Source organism: Lepidochelys kempii, chromosome 1, assembly GCF_965140285.1.
Source record: "Lepidochelys kempii isolate rLepKem1 chromosome 1, rLepKem1.hap1, whole genome shotgun sequence".
NCBI classification, from domain to species: Eukaryota; Metazoa; Chordata; order Testudines; family Cheloniidae; genus Lepidochelys; species Lepidochelys kempii.
Window position 1 is genome coordinate 272,262,126 of NC_136380.1, and position 22,296 is coordinate 272,284,421.

Below are 22,296 nucleotides of genomic sequence, written 5' to 3' on the forward strand. Positions count from 1 at the left end.
AAGAAAAATGTCTTTTTCTGTTTTGTTTTTTTAAGGTGGAGTTGAGATATTGTCATCTTTACTGCAAGTTTGTTCAAGTTTGTTCAATCATTCTCAGCTTCAATATTTTGTGTGTATATAGGAGTGATGGGGTGAAAATGAAAACTACTAGCAGCTTCTGAAGTTAAGTTCTGATTTTGTCGCCCATTAAAATCAAGGGGAGGTTTTGCCTTTCACTTGAGTGGGGGCAGGATTGGGCCCATCTAATATTTTTTGGAGACTTCATTTACTTGCAGTAACTGTAATTAAGCAAAGTAACTGTAATTAAGCATACCTCTAAAATCGAGCATAATCTAAGAGGTAGGAATGGTTTCTGTTCACAGAAGCCCTGTATGCAGTGAAAATAACAGACAGAAATCTAGGGCCTGATCCAGCTAATCTGATTCTTCAAGGAATTCGCTAAAGCCAGGGCAATAAATTGGATTAGAAAGGGTTTGCAAAATTGAGTCCCTTACACTGTATAGAATTATAGGTTTGAAAAATTCTCAGAAAATGGTGGAGTGGAAATATGAATAAATGTCTTTTGACATGACATGACAAAATGAAAAGCACGGCCCCCTTTTGACTGGATGGGGACTGAAAAACTCTAGGAAAGATCTGTTTAAAGCCGCTCAGAAAATTAATCCTTGAGAGGGCTGGTTTGTTGAAAAATTAAATGTTGCCAAGAAAAATCTTGGCCTTCTTCAAAGCTGGTTAATGCTTTTGGAGCTGATTGCTTCTCCTCTTCTCCCTCCACAGGCCTGGAGAAAGTGCCAAGGGATCTTCCCTCAGACACAACCCTGCTCGATTTACAGAACAACAAAATCACTGAAATAAAGGAAGGGGATTTCAAGAACTTAAAGGATCTCCATGTAAGTGAATAATGAATTGACAGTTGTTGAAAATGGGAGGAGGAGATGATGCATTTTAGAGCTGTAATTTAGAGAAAGAAACTTGAGATATGTTAATGCTGTATCTTCTACACTTCACACTTATACTGTGCAATCAAGCAGCAATACCCCCTTTGCTTCCCATTCAATAAGTTAGGAAATGCTGCTGCTAAGATCATATTCTTTGCCTGATCATGTCGGTGCCCCTCTTTGAATAACTGGACTGGCTCCCCCTTCTTCACCACATCAAGTCTGAGTTTCTTGTCATCAGCTTCAAGGCTCTTCAAAACTCTTTCTCCACCTGTTTAGCCAACATAGTTTCATTTCAAGTTGTTCTTCATCCCTTCTACTTTGCTAACAATGCCAGTGGTGATGCCCCATTTGTCCACAGCACCATCTCTGGGACTGCTTATGTTCCTCACAGAACACGTGTCTATGTGCTTTGCTGGATCAGGGTCTTACTGAAGTGCTCTACAAGACCCACTCCCTCTTGTCATTCGAGTTCTTTCTTACTACTTCTTACACTTCTGCCATGATGCCTACATAAAATAAACCAATGAACATATCCATTTAATAAAGAGAAAAAATCACTAGATAAAATCTTGGCCCCATTGACATCAATAGGGTCAGGATTTCACCCACCATCTTTGTTGCTGTCCCACGTTTTCTTGTAAAACCATCTTTATTTTCTTGTTTCCCCCTTGTTCCCACATGTCTAATTTAATTTGTAAACTCTTCAAGGAAAGGTTATGTCATCCCTTTAATTCTGAGAGCCCCCAGGAACACATTTGGGCACCAAAAGAAAAAAATACATAAAATTAATACTAACTATTACCTTAAATTGAGTTAGCTATTAATATAAAAGGTGGAGAACATTGTTATCCTTCCTGAAAAAAACAAACTAGTTATGTAATGTGCCTGCTTGAGCAGTCAGCATCATTACGCCCAATAAACATTGCTCCTCACCTTTGTTGGGCCATTTAGATTCTCTAGTTATAGATTTTCACCTGCTGCAATTACATATTTCTAAGGGTCTTATTAAAAAGGGTCTTATTAAAAAACACACTTGTCTACCTGTTGAAGTGTATCTCAGAGATTATGGTGATGACATACCTCTGTACAGCTTGTGGATCATCAATTATTTATATAGCCCAGATATTTCTCTAACTGTGATGTCTGGGATATACTGGTATTTGACTGGCTCTCGCCTCATACTTTATAGTGTGTTGTTCAAATGATGTTAGCACACTGCATTTACTGTATAGTAAGGACCCATATATACTACAGTCACGAGCTACATTGTTCCAAGGCCGAAGCAAAGCCACAGTCCCATGCAGACTACTGCATGAGCAAACCAGCTCTATTTAGATTGCAAGCTGTTTGGGGCAGGGCTGTCTCCTATTCTGATTGTACAGTGCCTAGCACAATGGGGCACTGTTCTTGGTTGGCTGCTCCAGAGTTAACAACTCTTGCAATTTTAACACAAGTCTAGGAATACTTGTTGCTTTTCTTAAAGCCTCAGCTCCTGGAGAGATGGAATTAGGTGAGGATCTCAGCATTCATTCAAAAAAAGGTTGTGAAGAAAAGTTTGAAAATGTGACCCGAGTGTGACCTGAAGACTTAAAACACAGAAGTCAGACAAATAAAACTCCAATATTATTAATTTTAAAAAAAACCCTCTTGATTTTGAAGCCATATCTCGTGATTTTTTTGGTGCCTGAATCATGAGTTTTGTATGCTTGGAGTTGGCAATATTGCATCTAGGCACCACCATAATGAAATAATCTAATAAATTGCTTAGGAAATTAAAGAACTTTCATCAACTTAAAAAACTGCTTTTACTTGTAAGTCCCCTAAGAAGGTGTTAGAGATTTAATATCAGATAAGGATACCATCATCAGCTGGCAAAAACAGCCCTGAATAATGTTATATTATCATTTATTATGGCTGATTATAATTTGAAGAACTTTTTACAGTCCACTCCTAATTTTAGTGAATAACAAAGAGAGTCTCTGAGATGGAAGTTTCTACATTGTTGTCACATCATATGTGTGCAGTTTGCTAGTCCACATTTTGAAAAAAAAAAAGGCATTACAAAAAATGAAAAATATTCCTAACATCTTAACCACTGCCTTCTTGCTCTGATCTTTCCATAACATTGCTAATAGAGAGGACAACTGAGTAATTTTCTTTGTTCTATTTCTGTGCTTTGTCAGAAAAAATTACTGAAGGACTGATTCTCATTTACATTTAAGACCCTTTACACCACTTTGCATGGTCCCAAGTATCAGAGGGGTAGCCGTGTTAGTCTGTATCCACAAAACCAATGAGGTGTCTGGCGGCACCTGGAAGACTAACAGATTTATTTGGCCGTGGGTAAAAAAACCCACTTCTTCAGATGCATCTGAAGTTTATGCCCAAATAAATCTGTTAGTCCTTCAGGTGCCACCAGACTCCTCGTTGTTGTTACACCACTGTGACAGTGTCCAGACACCCTAAAGTGAGCAGAAATGTAATTTACACTATCACCCATAAAACAGAGAAAATGGAAGTTTAAAATAAAAAAACTTTATGGGATTGCTTATTCTCTCAATGGCTGAGGTGAGAATCCAGCAAAACTCTAATGAAGTCATGGGAGTTGCTGTAGGTTTACATGCCCGTTCAATTGAAAACACATACTCTGTTTTTACTCATTTTAGGTTTGCTTTCTTTTTCTTGTTTCAGTGGACAGGATCATTATGAATGATTCATTTAGCTGTGACTACATTTAGGGAAACATAATACAGACATTGAAAATATTGTGTTTTTTTGATCCAATATCGGACATTGCACCTCACAACATTCATATTAGCATTGATAATAGCACTGCTTCCTACTGAAGTCTGCTGTTGGACAAGAAATCAATCTGCTTCTAGCTGAGCATCAGAAAGAAGAAACAATGAGAGGCTTTACGTATTATAATTAAAGCTAGATTGTCACCATCCAGCTTCCATTTTGTTTTCATGTAAAATTTGCACATGTGCACAGACTCAGTAACTGTTGACCTTATTATCTTATTTGTGTCTGAAAATTCCCATACATAAAGTGAAGGCAGTATAAGAATTTGGCCCTAAAGAAATAATGCACTCAAAAAGGTGCATGTTTGTTATCCACTCCTGAAGTAATATTACCTCCTTTCCTAGTTGGTAGTCTGTGCCTGCAGTGAAAGACAAAACCATCTCCTGCACCTACCATGGCCCACTAAATGGGAAAAGGGATTTATACAAGGAAGATGGTGATGGAAGCACACGGTCTATGACTTATATAGAGAACTGTTATAAATTGTCAGCCACAGTTAAATGGGTTTGAGGAAAGATAATTCTATCTTGGAAGTGTCTATGATACCAAGATTTATTTGTTCCTCTTTATTTTTTTCTCTCCTCCTGTCTCCTTTCGGCACTATTGATGGTCTGTGCTTAGGTATCCCAATGTCCATGCCAAGCCACTGCTCAAACTGGGCATTATGGGAAAGTAATGGTGTGCGCCAACTTTTTCTCTCACGTGTGTGTGTGTATGTTTAAGATTTATCTTTCTTTCAGACCAGCAATAGAAAGTGACAGTCTCACACAGATCTCACATAACCACCAATACCTCAACCTTGTTCAAGCGTTGCACTAATCAGTTACCTTTCTTTTTCCTTCCAAGTGGCTCCATGCTGGGCTAGAGTAGACCAGGGTCAGACATTTTCAGCACCTTGTCATGAAACCTGAAGTGTACCCATCTCCCTTCTAGCATTTTTGTTTCTGCACAAAACAGCAGAGTGCATTTGTGATTGTTTTTGAGCTAGATGGATATAATCCCCCATTGTGAGATTGATTCTTTTTCAGGCTACTTGGCCCATGTGGTGTGTGTTTGGACACCAACTCCCTCCCCATTAGCACTGCCTGCAGATGTTTTCCCTCGGCTTTTCTCCTTCAGTTCATGTTTTTACTGACCCCTAAACTCTCACTAAGTTATTTTTTTTTTAACTTTTGTTACAAGTAAACCATAGGAGGCACATTCAGAGAAAAGTCAACATTACCACTCCAAGGCTAATTACTTCTTTTTCTCTGAATCCCATGTATAATAGAGTTATTGTGACATGGAAAAAAACACATGGTTATGGCATTGCCAGGTGCCGTACTGGTATCTTAATCTCGGAAATTGTTGTTGCTCTGAGGCATGCCAAAGCTTCTGTTGCAGATTCTGTGCTGTGCTACGTAGTGAAAAATAACTTATGTTAAATGCCTAAGGCGGGGGTCTTCAATTGGGGTGCTGACCCGGCTGTCAGGGGGTGGTAACCACCCTACTTTTCCCTTCACTTATCATTAAATGGGGGGCACTAGTTAGTCTTTAAATCATGATTTGATGACTTCAGTAACTCAGCCAGGGGTTATGGGTCTATGACAGGAGAAAGTGAGTGAGGTTCTGTGGCCTGCGATGTGAAGGAGGCCAGTCTACCTGATCTTGATGGTCCCTTCTGGCCTTAAAGTCTATGAGTCTATGAGATGGGAGGCAGAGTCATGGTAGAGGAAAGGTCAAGAACCACTGGCTTATGGAATATACCTTCCACAACACCCATCTTCTTTCCCACAACATAAATTTTGTAAGAAGTGCCTTTTTATAACTAGTCTGATTTGTAAACTGAGAAGATTTTCTGAAAGTTTGCAGAAATTTCCCCAATAGAACATTGTCATATTCAGCACATCATTTTTGTAAGCAGAACACAGTTCGGCCGAAGCAATTTTGGCTACAGCCATTACTAAGAGTTCTGCTCCTTGGGGCTCTACAGATTCTGCTAATATCAACTAGATAGATAAAATCTGGGATAAAGAGAGTTACTGAACATTTTTGTAAAACTCGTGCCTGTCTAATTCTGGCCAAAACTACCTCCAGTACACTAACAGGGAATTTTAAAGAAGCTGATAAGGCTATAATTTAATTAAACAGCAGCAAACTTAAAACAGATTCAAAGAAGTATTTGACTGAGTGTTTTAGTAAACACATGTTACTCACTAATGTAAGGTAGGACTTCTGATAAACTTTTCAAAAAGCACCTAGAGGTACATCTTTACTGCACCCATCTTGTAGCGACAGGTAGTGTACATTCACCCATAGTCCCCTTTGCATGACATTAAACAGCAAGGTCGACTGTGAGGCACAGCTTCAATAAGTACAGTAAAGACATGCCTGACGGGTGTGGGTATATACTCGAGTACATACCCTACGTGGCTCTCTACTCGCCCAAGCTCTGCCTCCTTGTCTACACTATTTTTAGCAGTGTAGTCTCCTGGTGCCTCCCCACTTCTGGAGCCTTTCCCCTCCTCGGGAAAAGATTCCTCCAATAGGGAAAGGCTCTGCCAGATGGGAGGCAGCTGGGAAGGATTCCAACAGCTCCCCACAGCTGGCGCCTTTCCCCGCCGCAGGGAAATGCTCTGGCAGTAGGATGTCAGCTAGGAAAAGATTCATCAGTGGGGAGCTGCTGAAGCCATTCCCCATTGCCTCCCCTCTGCTGGAGTCTTTCACTGCCATGTACTACACACCACAGCATGTACTCAGCCTGCTCTTCACTACAGCATGTAGCCACACGTACCAGTGGTGTGTAGCGTAAACGTAGCCTTAGTGTGCCTTAGGGGCCTAATTTCCACTGAATGTCAATGGAACTTAGGTGCTTATACAAATATCACCATGGGTAAAAATCAACAAAAAGTGTACATTACTCACAATAGCCCTTGTAGTTACTCTGGTTATATTAAAAATGATAAAGGGCATTAAATCCTCATGATTCAGGGCATAACATTCACCACTAGCTGATACCAAGAAGTGTTGTTTCCCTTGTGCTAATATTGTGTTGTTAGCTGCATTATGCTGGGGATGGGATTTACAGCTTTCTCCAAAAATTGTGGCATTGGTTATTTTCAGAGAAAGGTCATTGTATTAGACAGAACATTGGCCTCTTCTACTTGCAGTTCTTCTGACTTATCAGTGTCAAGAGAGTAAGTGAGAATTATGACTATATCTTCTATATGACCATTAAAATTATTTTGGGAAAGGATTATTGTCAGTGAACTAGCCTGTTGAACTATGAGTGACCTCCTCCCAACAATCTGGTTGCTGCTGGTTAGTTCACAAAATTAAAGCAGAGATATACAGGTATGTGTGTACACTGTGGACCCAATATAAAATATACTACTCATTTTACTTAGGGTGAATTGAAAGGGGAATACATTAGGGAAAAATATACAGTGCACATACACACTGTTCAAAACTATCATTCCACTTTTCAACTTTCACCTTTCAATTTTCACTCAGAAGAGGTTGCTGCCACAGACACTTATATCCGCCTGGGCACTTATTTATTGCCTAACTGATTGATGAAAGACTCAAACATTCAGCTTTTCCCCATTAGATATACTGGTAGCTGACAGAAGTTTAACTATGGGAGGATTAAGAATTGGTAAGAAATATATTGGAATGGGACCAAAATATGTGGGCTATCAAAACATGTGGAGTGAAGGCATCTGTTTTTTTTTTTTACATTCCTACCAGTAATATGGTGCAGTAAGTGAACAAGAATGCCCTGGAACTGTGCTCTGCTAATAAATATAAAAATAATTATACTTTACATGTACATAGCACTTTGTATCCAGTACTCTCAAGGCATTGTACAACCATTAATTCGCTTAGCTTCATAACACTCTGTGAGGAGCATAAATAAATGTGTGGAAAGATGGAAGGAACCTCATGTGGATTCACTATAATATATAACATTCCTTATCCTTGATTTATTACAGTCCTCACATTAATGATTGGCATAGGAACTTCTTATCTATTTATTACATTATTGTTTGTTAAACTTCAACAGTGTGATCAGTGCTGTAAGGGTTACAAATTAAGACATGATCCCTGAACTATCGGATTTAAAAACCAAAATGCTGATCCTAGCAATCGTTACTAAAGTGAACTGTCCTTACTCATGTGAGTAAACCCATTGACTTCAAGGGCCACACTATGTGATTTGTGATTTGAGTCAGACAAAAATCTAACAAGTACAGACTGGAAGACCCAAAGGATAGTTATAATGTCAGACATTATTAGTAGGCTAGATTGTGCCCTTTCCTTATGCAGTCATCACAGATTTTCTTCCTTGGAGAGACTGGGTAGAATGTGGGGAGAATTGGCTGGCTGCATAGTGGTAGGGGCAAAATACTGCAACCCAAAATAGGTGTTACAAATTACTCCCCACTCCTATTCCCATCACATCCAGGGAGCCCTAAGTGACACGATTTGGCCTATTGTTATTATTACTACAGAGACTGAGGTGGTGATGCAGTTATGTTTATGTGAGTTGCCTCTTCCCCACTGGTGTCAAATGAAAGGATTATATTTTGTCCTTGGAAGTAGACATGAATCTTATGGACTCCAATAGGAGCTGCACATGCACCAGAGAGCAGGATTTGGCCATAAGTAGTTTTGTAGGTATTTTTGTAGTTATTTATCTTTTGCTATTATGATTTTTTGAAATTCTGCATTGCATTTCAACACAGCCAACACAGTAAATCAGTGTTTTTTTGAATTCTTCAGTCTTAATGCAACTTTACCCTAAATTTATGCCCACAATGGAGGTTACAAAATCTCCTTTATTATTTCACAGGCATTGATCCTTGTGAACAACAAGATAAGCAAGATCAGCCCTGCAGCCTTTGCTCCACTGAAGAAACTGGAGAGACTTTACCTCTCCAAGAATAACCTGAAGGAACTTCCAGAAAACATGCCTAAAAGCCTTCAGGAGCTACGTGCCCATGAGAATGAGATCACCAAGCTGAGGAAAGTTGTCTTTAATGGACTGAATAGTATGATTGTCGTAGGTATGCATCGTAAGAGATTTTTGCTAAAGTAACTTGATGTAGTATATATTTTCTAGATATTACTCTTAACCCACTGTACTTGAAATATCTTTTACATGGATAAGCCAAGAAGTGTCTTGATAGTCTACAGCAATTAGACAAATTATCCATGATTCACTGGAAAAAAATGCTCTTTTGTTTAATACTTATAAATGTAAACTACTGTACATGTCACAAACATGTTTTGTTTGCAGAACTGGGCACCAACCCACTCAAGAGCTCAGGGCTTGAAAATGGAGCCTTTCAAGGGATGAAGAAGCTCTCCTATATCCGTATTTCAGATACCAACATTACTAGTATCCCTAGAGGTAAGAATAGCTACGAGATTTTAGCAGATTCAGGCATGTAAAATACACTGATCAGTAAGACTTCAAGGCCACGGTAAAATTCCACCAGAAGACAATCAGAGCCTTTTGAGTTAAATCCGTGCACTTCCAAATCTTGACTGGACTAGTACAAGGGCGGTGCAATTTGATATTCCATTAATAGAGCTCTGCGTGAGATTCAGTTACAAAGGTAAACCAGTTTATTTGGGATTTCTTCCAGCTGAGAGAGGAAGTGGGAAAAATGTTTATGGGCCTGATTCTGATTGAAATTACAATGGTGTAGATCAGGAGTAACCCTGTTTAATTCAATGGTGTTAGATTACTGTAAAACCAATGTAAATGAGATGAGAACCAGGCCCTGTGACTGTGAGTGAGTGTGATCTTCAGGGTCAAAGAAGCATTCATTTGCAAAATGGAAACATTTGCAATTTTTTTGAGTAATTCATTGTATTCATTATACTAATAGATCTCTAGTGTAGCCTATGCAAAAAGGATTCAAAAATATACAAAATGGCTCCAAACTGCAGGAAATGATGGTAGCTATAGTAATATTTTGTCCAGCAAACTGTTGTGAAAATGCACACAATTTCAGAAAGTTAATACCAGAAGTTTTTTATTTAGTATTATTCTCCCACTCATTTTCTGTTATGGCTGTTCTTTTGTACATACTGCTTACGATAGTCAAAATATTGGGCCCTGGGTGTTTTTCTGTAATAAAAGGGATTTGCACACTAAGATTCATATTTAAATATGCTCTACACAAAAGTAAAAAACCCAACAGTAGTTTTCATTTTTAAATTAATTCTTTTGTCACTATTGCTAACTATCAAAGACATCTGGGTCCAAATTTAACACCTCCACACATAAATGTGTGCAGGCTGAAATTCACCTCTCTGCAGAGTCCCATTTAAGCTGTTTTGAAGATTTATGTGTGATTTAGTTGGTGAATATTAGCCCTCAGCACAGGGTTTCATTTCACTCAAAGTGAACTGCTATTTGAAAATCCATGCTTTTCAAGTTCTCCTCATTGTGAAAGTTCTTCTTTAATGTTTAAAACAAATACTTTTCAAAGTGCAAGTTGCAATATTCATGACTCTTCTCTGATGGGTCCATGCTCCACAATTAATTGGCCTGATCTCAGTTTGCTAAGGCTCTTTTATACCACTCTAGCAATATAAAAGACACATAATAGAACTGAGAATCAGGCCCATTTTTTATATTTGAGTTATACTGAAACTTTTTTGGGACATCTTCTATTTCAGGCCTTCCTCCATCCCTTACAGAGCTTCATCTTGACGGCAACAAGATCACCAAAATTGATTCTGAAAGTCTAGCTGGACTTGTCAACTTGGCTAAGTAATAACATTTTCACATAACTTACAAGTATTATGTAAAAAACAATAGCTGCAATACACACAATAGGAAGAAATCACTCTGTAGTTAAGAAGGGTGATAATCTTTTAGCTTGAGATGTGCCAAACCATTTAGCAGGAAAAGTCAGAGCTTGTCTACATGGTGTGGCAATGTCCATGAAGGGAGTGAGATTTCTAATGCACACTAATGTGTTGTGTGTTATTTGGCCCATATGGACCCTGCCGGTATGCACTCAAAAGTTCCCTAGTACACTTTAACATAGTGCTGTTTGAAAGGGTACTAAGTTGGAGCGCAATAGGGAACCATTAGTACGTACCAGCGGGGTCTACATGGGCCAATTCATGTGGAACATGTCAGTGAACTTTAGAAATCACACCGCCATAGTGTATATTACCCCCCATGTAGACAAGGCTTAGTGAGAACACCGGGACTTTGCCACTGAGCAACTCAAACAACTTTTTTGAAATCTAAGGAATTTACCAGGCAAAAACACTGCTACCTGGAATTAATTTTGAACAGACCTAGCAATAACCCGTTTTGGAAAATGGTCTCAAATTTTGAGGATTAACAATAAGGAAACTTTGGAAATTTAGGAAATCCAATGTTTGTGATATGTTGTGCAAAAATGTCCACTAGGGACTATTGCTATGATTCAGCAAAGCACTTACACCTGTACATCAAGGCTTTGCTGAATTGAGGCCTAAAGTAGGATGAGAGAAATAGATAGGAACATAGGAATTATCGTACTGGATCAAACCCATTGTCTATCTAGGCCAGTATCCTGTTTCTGACAGTGGCCAGCAGCAGATGCTTCAGAGGAAGGTGTAAGTAGGTTGATGTGGAAAAATACATGCCAGGACAATGACTCAGTGAACCGATTGAAAATATCATGTGCAATATTTTGAATAAACATTGTGCATATGATTCTCACCGCACTGTGTACTCATATGCATTGGTACAGACTGCATGCAAAGTAGGTGTAAAATGCTACACTTACTTATGGTTTGGTAACACTTTACACCAACTCTTCACTCACTTTACACTGGTATAAATGACTATACAAAGCTGAGAGAGTCAGGCACTGTGACTCTCATACTGATGCTGACGAGGGGGTTTGTGAGGTAAGTATTTTGCATTGTACTGCTCTGGGTCAACAGCACAATGCAAAAGAATCATACTCTGTGCAGGAAGGTGGGTTTTTTTCATCTTAATAATGGCATTTTGGGGTTCCTCTAGATGCAGGAAAATATAGGGTGATGTCCGGTCCTTCAGTCGAGGATGTTAATAAACCAGTAGAATTATTCCGTGGGTTACCTCTCATTAACCATCCCATCAGAGAGTAATATGGGCCCAGTAATGTGTTAATTATCAAACTGGGGCTTCTGAAGTTATAAGATTATGATATTTTATAATGCTTTATGAAGACGAATATTTAATTTATCAAGGCCTTTTTTTGTCCCTGAGATAACTTATATGTCTATCATTCGTCTGACTGACAGAATGCAGGCAGAGAAGAGAGACAGTTGGAAAACATATTAGAAGCTAATAGGAGCTGAATTTGCCTCTCTATTTACATTAGTTTGGCCTGGAATTAAATGCACTGAAGTAAATATAACTGGTTCAAATGAAGTTTCTTGGATATTTTAAATATGGATAGTCCCTTTATTCTTTCTTGGAATCGGTCTCTTGGAAAAGCTTTTGGGGGCTTGTAAAATCCAAACAGAACATTTCAGTACTGAAAATGTTCAGTTCTCTGCTATATGTCTCATTTTGTCACCATGTGTTATCACAGATACACCTTCACCCAGAAAGCCATACACAATGTTCTGATGCCTTATTTGGAAGGCTCCTGAATTTTTTGTAAGCATATGAGAAAAATACAATAACTTATGAATTAAGGACCAGGAAGCAATATTTTAAATGCAACCATTTAGTCTAAAGTTAGTGGCTTATGTAACAACCTTATAGAAATGAGGAAAAAGAACCCTTCCAAAACAAAAATCCTGATATTTTACTTTGAAGTGTGGGTCCTGGCATTCCCCTTTCTTCCCCACCACCGTTGAGCTTCCAAATATTTCCAGCCAAATCCAACTACACGTTCCAAATTCCTCATTCTGAAGAACTACCATTTTACCTCCTTTTCACACGTTCACTTCCGATGGGTGTGATTATGGCTTTGGACAATGAAAGAAGTGGAGAAGAGGCCACCACCACTTCATTAATCAGACAGCAAGAACTCTTATAGAGGGCAGATATCTTTAGAAAAACACTCAATTTTTTTCTGGGGCTCTAGATTAAATCTACTGGCTTGGGAAAAAGGTGGTGCCAAATTCATACTACGCAACAGCACGCTGCAGGATTATCAAACCATGAGGCTCAATCAACCTGCTTTTAAATTTAGATTAATTGCGAATTAGATTAGTGGGGATGGGGCAGAGAGAGGAAGGCTGAAGAAAGAGGAGGGAAAGGTAGGGCCATTGGGAGAGCAAAGGGGGAGAATCCCCACAGGTGTGTTGAATAAAATACAAGGGCCAAAAAACAACCAGAAAAAAAAAAAGAGCTACTTTCATTTAAGTGCCTAAATAAAAATGTAGGTAGCCACCCAGTTAGGCTAGAATTTGACTTCACTTCTGCTGGAACCTATCATGGTTAAGCAGTTTAATAGCTTCCTTAAGCTGCAGTTAATGTTTCAGACACAGGCCAGTTTAGTGTATGTCTGTGTTAGGACATTTTGGTACGGCACCTGTTCAGCATGATGCCTCTTCCTGGTTCCACTGTTTACGCTGTGGTGAATCCGTGACTACTACCGGAACAGCAATATGTTTTTTAAAGTTTACTTTTAAGTCTCCTAAAACACAGTTCACACAAAGCTACAGCAAAAAAAACCCTCTAACTTGACAAATGATTCTGTGGATTGTATATAGTATGGAGTTCCACAGGAGAGTGCGTGCATTAGGTACGTGACTGTACTAAGGGCTATCTCCCATTAAAAGTCAATGAGAAGTCTCCCATTGCATACAATGGAAGTTGTACCTGGGCCTAAATGCTAATATTCAGATTTGTGGTGTTTGTGTAGTCAATATGACAGCAACATGGGAAAGGGCCAGCAGAAGGGTTAGAGACTAAAGAAGCTGAACACATCCTTTTGAATTACAATATAGATGTTCATTTCTATTTTTATATATTTTTTCTTTCTTAGTCTTCACAAGTTATTCAGTGATGAGTCTAATACAGCTAAAACATCTGTAAATCATTTACAAATATAAAAAGCTATTATATAAAGAACCATTTCCCAGCTTCCTCCCCTTCTATCCCTACAGAAAAAAAGAAAGAAGATGAAAACCATACTGTGTTCTAACACTCTAAAACTATTGTATGCCACTTTTTCATCTCTGTCAGTATACAAAAATAAAAGCCAATTCTGCTGTTCCCATGGAATGCTCTTTATCTTAGACACGTCTGCTTCGATACTTGTATTTGTATCCAAATTATGTTTTAGATATGTGTTCATTTAGATTTTGTACAAAGTTTTGCCAAAATGACCATATTTTTGACACATCCCCAAACATCCTGTGTGATACACATTGCCAAAGTTTTCTAAATAATTCCAATACGTTATTTGCTCTTCAGGCCAAGCTAATTACATGAAATGAAATCCTGGAGTCTTTACTTAGTTTTTATGCACTGTAGTCATTGGGAACTTTGTTTAAGTAAGAACTTAAGTGAAGTTCTTAGGATTTGACATATTCTAGTAAAGGTAAGGGATCTTTTGAACTACATTAAGGTTGATTCTTATAGGAGTAATGTTACTGTCATATCAGTTATTTAGGGCTTAATCCAAAGCCCACTGATCTCAGTGGGAGGCTTCAATGGACCTTGGATCAGACCTTTAATAGTTTTGTCGTGTTATAGTAGTTTTGTTTGTAGTTTAAATCTAGTGAGTTGTACTAGATGTTAGCATTACTCTTTCTTTCCATGTTTATTTTATTAAAGACACTCTGCACAAGGGGTTCTAATCTTGACTGACATCAGTTCTGGGAACTTCTTTATGGCTGTAAAGTCTAATCAGATGCGTTCAGTTGTGTGGTTACATATTAGGTCCAGAATCTGACTTCTGTACCTGGTATAAACTATACAGCATTACCATAGCAGATTGTTGTGAAACTGCCAGTTTCTAGTAGTCTTCATCTATAATAAGTTGTACTGTTGTTAGAGGTTCTGATTACATCTATAAAATACTTGGGCTGTTGCTCAGAGTTGTAAAGTTAAGAAGTCCCACAACGAATATATTTTCCTGAAAATTAAAAAGCAATGCTTTAGGTTAAAGGATAAAGCAGACTCCTTCCCACTAGATATATTACAACAGATTATTTTACAGGATAGCATTCCTGCTGAAGAACAGACTGTTTTAACTTGGATTACCAGATCCTTTAGAGAAGGAAACTCATTAATTTTAGTGATTTCAGACATGAAGGGCAACAATATGCAAATACACATAGGACCAGATTTTCCAGGCTGGACAAAATTGTGCTAGTAAATCCAGAACGTGCATACTATTAAAAGGAAGGATGGTTATATGGTTACAGCCCTTGGCTGCAACTCAGGAGCTCTGGGGTCATTTCCTAGCTCTGACACAATTCCTGTGTTTTGCTGGGCAGGTCATTAAATCTTTCTGTGCCTTAGTTCCCCATCTGTAAAATGGAAATAAATATATCCATATCTCCCAGGGATGCTGTCAGGATAAACTGATACATGTTGGTGAGATGCTCAGATACACTGTAATGGGGTCACATAAATAGAAAGAGAAATTTATAGTCTAGAGCCTCAATATTCCACTGGTCATGCAAGAAGCTCGTAAGGTGAATTTTAGAAAGTCAGTTTTGATAGCCTGGTGACTACTGTAAATGTGAATATATACAAAAATACACGCTGTAGCAATAGTAAGCAAGTAACTCAGAAATACAAGGTGAAGTGGAAACAAATTGAATTATGCAATGATAATTCTGGTAGCTCAAGTCATGGAATTTCCTGCTCATCCAAATGTATTGTGGCTTTGTGATTCTGTATCCCATTAGCAATCCATAGGGCCATCCTGCCCCATTGTGTGATAAATTTGAAAAACCACATACTTTGTGAAGAACTGCAGTAGCAATCACCTGTCAGAATTTGTTGTTTTGCTAATGTTTACCCAGTGTCATTTCCTTTTGCAGATTGGGTCTCAGTTTCAACAGTATCAGTGCTGTTGATAATGGCTCTCTTGCTAGTATACCTCATCTGAAAGAACTTCACTTGGATAACAATGAACTTGTCAAAGTGCCTGGTGGGCTGGCTGAACACAAATACATCCAGGTAAAGTATATCTTATGGACTCAGATGTGCAATAATTGAAAGGGATTGAAAAACAGGTCTTTGAACTATGGATCTTTGAACATTACACAGTACTGGCCATCCTATCTTTTTCATTTGTGCCCCCAAACTCTGACTTGAGGCAAGCCTCATATCTACTGTTTGGCAGTAATTGACTACACCAGGGGTTCTCAAATTTCATTGTGCCGTGACCCCCTTCTGACAACAAAAATTACCACACAACCCCAGAAGGGGGGACTAAAGCCTGAATCCCCCTGAGCCCCGCCGCCCTGGGTGTGGGCGCCAAAGCCCAAGCATCACTGCCCCAGGCCCAGAGGCCAAAACCAAATGCCAAAGGCTTCAGCCCCAGGCAGGGGGCCTGTAACCTGAGACCAACTGCCCAGGGCTGAAGCCCCCGGACTTCGGCCCCAGGCAGTGAGATTCAGGCTTCAGCCCCGGACCGCAGCAAGTCTAAGACAGTCCTGGTGACCCCATTAAAATGGGGTCACGGCCCACTTTGGGGTCCTGACCCACAGTTTCAGAACTGCTGGATTACACCATTGAATATATGCTGACATGTAAAAGAAAGTACAGCATATTAGAGGATTGACATTTCATTTCTAATTTTGAGTATATGGACATGGAGGTACCTAGTCTCCTTACTGCAGAGGTCCATAGACCCATAAATGTGTGTGCAATGGAGATAATAAATTTGATAAATGTATCATGCACATTTTGCTGCTCTTTCCACACTGTCTCCCCAAGACTTCTTTTCAGATTCAAAACCTTTCAGCAGCTTTAGACAGTCATTTTTTTTATAACTGTCCCAGAAATGTTTGCCTTGGTCTCTCACAAAATTACACCTTCCTGAGGCCAAGAACAGTTCATATGCAGTTCCACACCAGTAACAGATATAAGCTCAGACATCTTCTAAGCCTGAAGGTCTAGAAATATGAAGTGAAATCCTGGCCCTATTGAAGTCAGTGACAAAACGCCTATTGATGTCAGTGGGGCCAGGATTTTACCCACAAATGTCAAATAACTGGAAAGGAAAGATTCCCTAAATGGGAACCAGCACTTGCATGCAGCTCTGGAAAATCCTGGAGATAGCAAACTTTAAAATTGTGACATTCCTAGACATAGGTAATTCTCAGAGGGTTTTAGAGCTCCCTCTGAGCCCTGTACAGTTGGACTCAGTATAACAAAGGCATTGCACTTGAAGAAAAACAAAAAAATAGTCCCTTTTGGAAATATAACCCTTTAAGATGTTTCTAAAATAGTTTTTTTCATTTAAAATGTGACAATTTACTAAATACATGATCAGGAGACAGCGTATAGAGGTTTTATCAGCACTTATTTGAGATGACCTATATAATAGTTGCTTTACCACGCAGAAAATAACTCAATTGTTAAAATAATGCTAATAAAAATACAGATACAAACTATTTTGTCCCTCCATATCCTGTATTTTGTCCTTCCTGTCCCTATATATCCAAGTGAGTTATCATTCTTAACCCCAGCTAGGTGTATCTTGTACAAGAGAAAAATATCATCAAGCTTGACTAAAGCATATAACATTTGTCATAAATAATGAAATTATACGTTGCAAACATTGGTGGAAAAAGAATGCCCATGCTGTAGTCAGCCTTAAAATCTTTATAATTGCTCTTGGCAAGGAGTTAAAATTATCACAATATTGATGATATTCCCTATATTGAAGCAAAAGGCCAAATAGAAAACAGTCTATGTTCACTTTGAAAAAAAACCCAAACACACACACTCTCTCTCCCTGTCTTGTCTATCCACTTTGTAACAAATATATTGGCCAGAGGAATGATTATGATTGAAAAATGTTTACAATCAATAATGATTATATCACAGTGCTAGTTTTGCTTTAGTTTTTGGGTTGTAGTCTCTTATTCAGCTAGATACTTAGGCACAAGCCTAACTTTAAGCATATGAGCAGTCACAAATACTTGCTTGAAGTATGGCATGTGCGTAAGTACCTTTCTAATTGGGCCCTTAGATTAGAAGTGACACAGCTTTATTTGACCAGTCTTCAGAAGTTATTAGCAGGGATCCTACAAATCTGTTTGCCACGGAACACGTGGAAAAAGCACAGACTTTGCATTTTTACAGAGAATCTTTAGTTTTTACATTTTGTGAAAAAATAAAATCGTATACAGTAGAACCCCATTTATCTAACCCTCCATTATGCAGCTTTCCGTATTAACTGAAGAGGGGCTGTCAACCCTGGGCAGCTGGGATCAGGCTGTCAGCCCTGTGCAGCAGGGCTGAAGCTCTCCAGATTATCCAAATTTTTGATTACCTGATCTGGCCCCAGTCCCAATTAGTTGAGATAAACGGGGTTCCACTGTATCAATAAAACATTGCGTTCAATATATATTGTATCTAGGGAAACTGAAGTTCAGCATTTCATTTTAAGTGTGGAAAAATTTGTCTTTTTATGTTTTTTTAATCAGATAATTTTGTTTTGCTTTTTAATCACAGAAAACTAGGATTCCTGGTTATTAGCCATGGCAAAGTTCAGTTAAATTTTTAGGGCTTGTCCTCACTCCCTACTGGATCGATGGGCAGCGATCGATCCGGGGGGGGTCTATTTATCGCGTCTAGTCTAGACGTGATAAATTGACCGCCGAGCGCTCTCCCGTTGACTCTGGTACTCCACCGGAGCGAGAGGCGCAGGCGGAGTTGAAAGGGGAGCATCAGCTATCGACTTACCACAGTGAAGACACCGCAGTAAGTATATCTAAGAACGTTGACTTCAGCTACGTTATTCACGTAGCTGAAGTTGAGTAACTTAGATCGATCTCCCCCACCTCTCCCCCAGTGTAGACCAGGCCTTAGTAGCTCAAGAAAATTAGCATAAAGTATCAAATGAAAGTGTATTTAGAGAAACAGGTAGATTACTGTGCTGTCATGTACTGTACAATGTTTACTGATGTTCTGAAATATCCAGATTACTTATGCACTTTGCCATAGTAGTCTGATTTCTCACTGAAACAATTGTATATATTTCAGGTAGTCTACCTTCATAACAATAAAATTGCTTCTGTTGGCCCCAGCGACTTTTGCCCTCCTGGATACAACACCAAAAAGGCTTCCTATTCAGGTGTGAGTCTTTTCAGCAACCCTGTACAATACTGGGAAATCCAGCCATCTACTTTCCGATGTGTCCATGAAAGTTCAGCAATACAGCTTGGAAATTACAAATAGAGCCACAGAGATGGAGCTCAGTTGTATTTCAGCTACAAATACCTGTTGTCATAAGCCTGTTTAAAAATTGTTAACAATTAAAGCCAAATACTGGAAACTTCACTGAGTGGATATCACCCATTGATGTAAAATTACTGATTCTTTATAAGTGTATAAGACAAAACACACCATCAAAAGAATTGCCAGCTGTACTCTATTTAGACTTATTTCAGCCTTCATCTTGCCAGAATGCTTTCTGTGGTATCTTTCAGTTAGCTGAACACTACAGGTTTTCACATTCCATTGTATATGAGATTCGGGGTAAATATTTGTCAAATCTTTTGATATTAAAAACAAATGATAATGATTGAGGGTTGTTGGGTTTTTTTGTTTTTGTTTTTATAGCCACTCATGGAAATTGGTAGAGTAAAAAGGAGATGAGACTCTATTTTTTATTCTTGGGCACAGTTAGCCCCTTTAAACTTAAATCAAGCCCTGGAGGTTTAAAAATATCTGCTATAACATGTTTAAAGCCTGTTTCTGAATGTATCTATTTAGCAAAGGCAATATAAATTGTTGCTAATGTCATTATTTTGGTAAAAAAAAATAAAACAAACTCATATTGTATACATATTTCCTTTTCTAAGTGTTTACAAATCTACCTGAGCAATTCTAGTCAAGGTTAGCAAATAAAAGTTTTGTTGGCCTAAAAAAATAAATAATTTGCAGTACAAGACATTTGTCATATATTCACTACTTTTGGATCATGATGACTACCATTATCTGGGGCAAATCCAGCACACCTTAATCACATGAGCAGTCTCATTGTCTTCACTGGGCCTACTTGTGAGAGTGAGGTAATTATGATTTAGCCTTCTATATTAATCCACTTATAGATATAAAATCTAAAAACTTCAACATTCTTCACTGATTCTGTATTGTACACTAGTCGACTCTCTTCACTGTTTTCAGTTTTTAACTATTTTTTTTAAAAAAGACAAGTAGAGATATGCAGCCTGCCTATCTGAAGAAATGGAGGTATTCGTGGGTCTTGGAATATCAGCTGACTCATACTTCTGGGAACAAGATTAAATCACTGGCCAGAACTGGGACATCATTCTTGGAAATCTCTTCTTCTTCTAAGAGTGGTTTGAAAGCAATCCATGTATTTGGGTTCTACAGTTGGTATGAGAGGGTAATAGGCATGGCAAAGGAAGGCTGCACATTTCTACTTCCGTTGTCTACAAAGTTCTTTTTATACTCATTCCAGTTGTCATGTTAAAAGAACCTTCTGAGGCCACTTAATTCTCCAAGTCAATCTTTTCAATTTGTAAAACTTGTATGGCTTTTATATTAAAGAATGCTGTAATACAGGCAAACTCCCAATTCCTCGTCTTTATTATGTAGGTTATGTAATCAAAACAGACAAATTGTCAGAATTATAATCCTGGATGGGTCCACAAAAATAAAAACCTTCTATACTCAGTGACAGCTAAAATGAGCACACATTGTCTCTTATTCCCCAAAGAAATTAGAAAACAAAACAAAAAAACCCACTTTCCAACACAGCAGTCTTCTACAAATTTCTTTTCATGAGAAAGAAAATGTTCTTTTTGTAGCTGTCACTACTGTAACTAGCAGAAATTATAAAGACCCATAATATTCATAAGAGATGTGGACAGAATTTAATTGCATACTTATTTCATGTCTTTTCCATTCATTCAGTCAAATAATCTCCTTATTTAGTTCTGCGTATCTGGGAGTTTAAGATCAGAATCTTTACATGGCCTGTCATGTGGCAGGATGTCAGCCACCAAAGTGAATTTTTTCTATAGGATCTTTTGGGAAATTTGACATAATTCACTGGGGAGAAGTAGTGTAGAAAACTACACTAGAAACTAGAAACTAAACTAGAAAACTACAAAAATAGCATTTTAGCAAAGGATACAAGTATCATCAACAGCCATAAAGAGTCCACACAACTAATATGTACACTGTTTAAATAAATGGCCACAACTTTTATTAATGTATTACTTAAACATCTAGATCCAAATATAACCAAAATGTTCCATTTCTCCCTACCTGGCAGTAGAACTAGTCCAATGCAGTACCTTTCTTTCATGCTGTGGTCATATGTCTCATTTGGCCGAGATCCTGTTATGTGGTAGATATGTGGTAGATTCAGTCCATACTTCCCCTCTGTGTACAAGGAACTGGGTCCTTACAAGATGAATGTATGATCAATGTTAAAGCAAATGCTGTCCCCAAAGACTACATCCCTCGTACGATCCAATCACTGCTAATATAATGTGGTCTCACTGCCTCTCAGACCTGTTCTTTAAGTTGGAATAAATAAAGGCCATGATAATACACCCTCACTCTAGTGGGCTCATGCCAAATTAAAGCTGGTCCAAAATGAGACAACACTTGACTGGTGTATCATCAAATATATGCAAAAAGAACAGAAGTACTTGTGGCACCTTAGAGACTAACACATTTATTAGAGGATAAGCTTTCATGGGCTACAGCCCACTTCATCGGATGCATAGAATGGAACATATAGTAACATATATATACATAAATATAAGTTGGAAGTTACCATACAAACTATGAGTGGCTAATTAGTTAAGATGAGCTTTTATCAGCAGGAGAAAAAAACTTTTGTTGTGATAATCAAGATGGTCCATTTAGACAGTTGACAAGAAGGTATGGGGATACTTAACTTAAGGAAATAGATTCAATATGTGTAATGACCCAGCCACTCCCAGTCTCTATTCAAACCCAAGTTAATGGTATCTAGTTTGCATATTAATTCAAGCTCAGCAGTTTCTCATTGGAGTCTGTTTCTGAAGCTTTTCTGTTGCAAAATTGCCACCCTTAAATCTTTTAGTGAGTGGCCAGAGGGATTGAAGTGTTCTCCTACCGGTTTTTGAATGTTATGATTCCTGATGTCACACTTGTGTCCATTTATTCTTTTGCGTAGAGACTGTCCAGTTTGGCCGATGTACATGGCAGAGGGGCATTGCTGGCATATGATGGCATATGTCACATTGGTAGATGTGCAGGTGAACGAGCCCCTGATGGAGTGGCTAATGTGATTAGGTCCTATGATGGTGTCACTTGAATAAATATGTGGACAGAGTTAGCATTAGGCTTTGTTGCAAGGATAGGTTCCTGGGTTAGTGTTTTTGTTGTGTGATG

At 38.4% G+C, this 22,296-nt stretch overlaps 1 protein-coding gene across 1 annotated transcript in view; it reads left to right on the forward strand.

The window, feature by feature from the left end:
* Positions 1–20,474, forward strand: part of DCN (decorin) — a 44,675-nt gene extending 24,201 nt beyond the window's left edge. Inside the window, exons 3-8 of the mRNA XM_073327563.2 lie at positions 778–890; positions 8,581–8,794; positions 9,028–9,141; positions 10,422–10,515; positions 15,744–15,882; positions 18,922–20,474. Of these exons, the coding sequence (XP_073183664.1) occupies positions 778–890; positions 8,581–8,794; positions 9,028–9,141; positions 10,422–10,515; positions 15,744–15,882; positions 18,922–19,116 (869 nt within the window). The 3' untranslated portion in view covers positions 19,117–20,474. The remainder of the gene's footprint in view (positions 1–777; positions 891–8,580; positions 8,795–9,027; positions 9,142–10,421; positions 10,516–15,743; positions 15,883–18,921) is intronic.
* Positions 20,475–22,296: the final 1,822 nt, after the last annotated feature.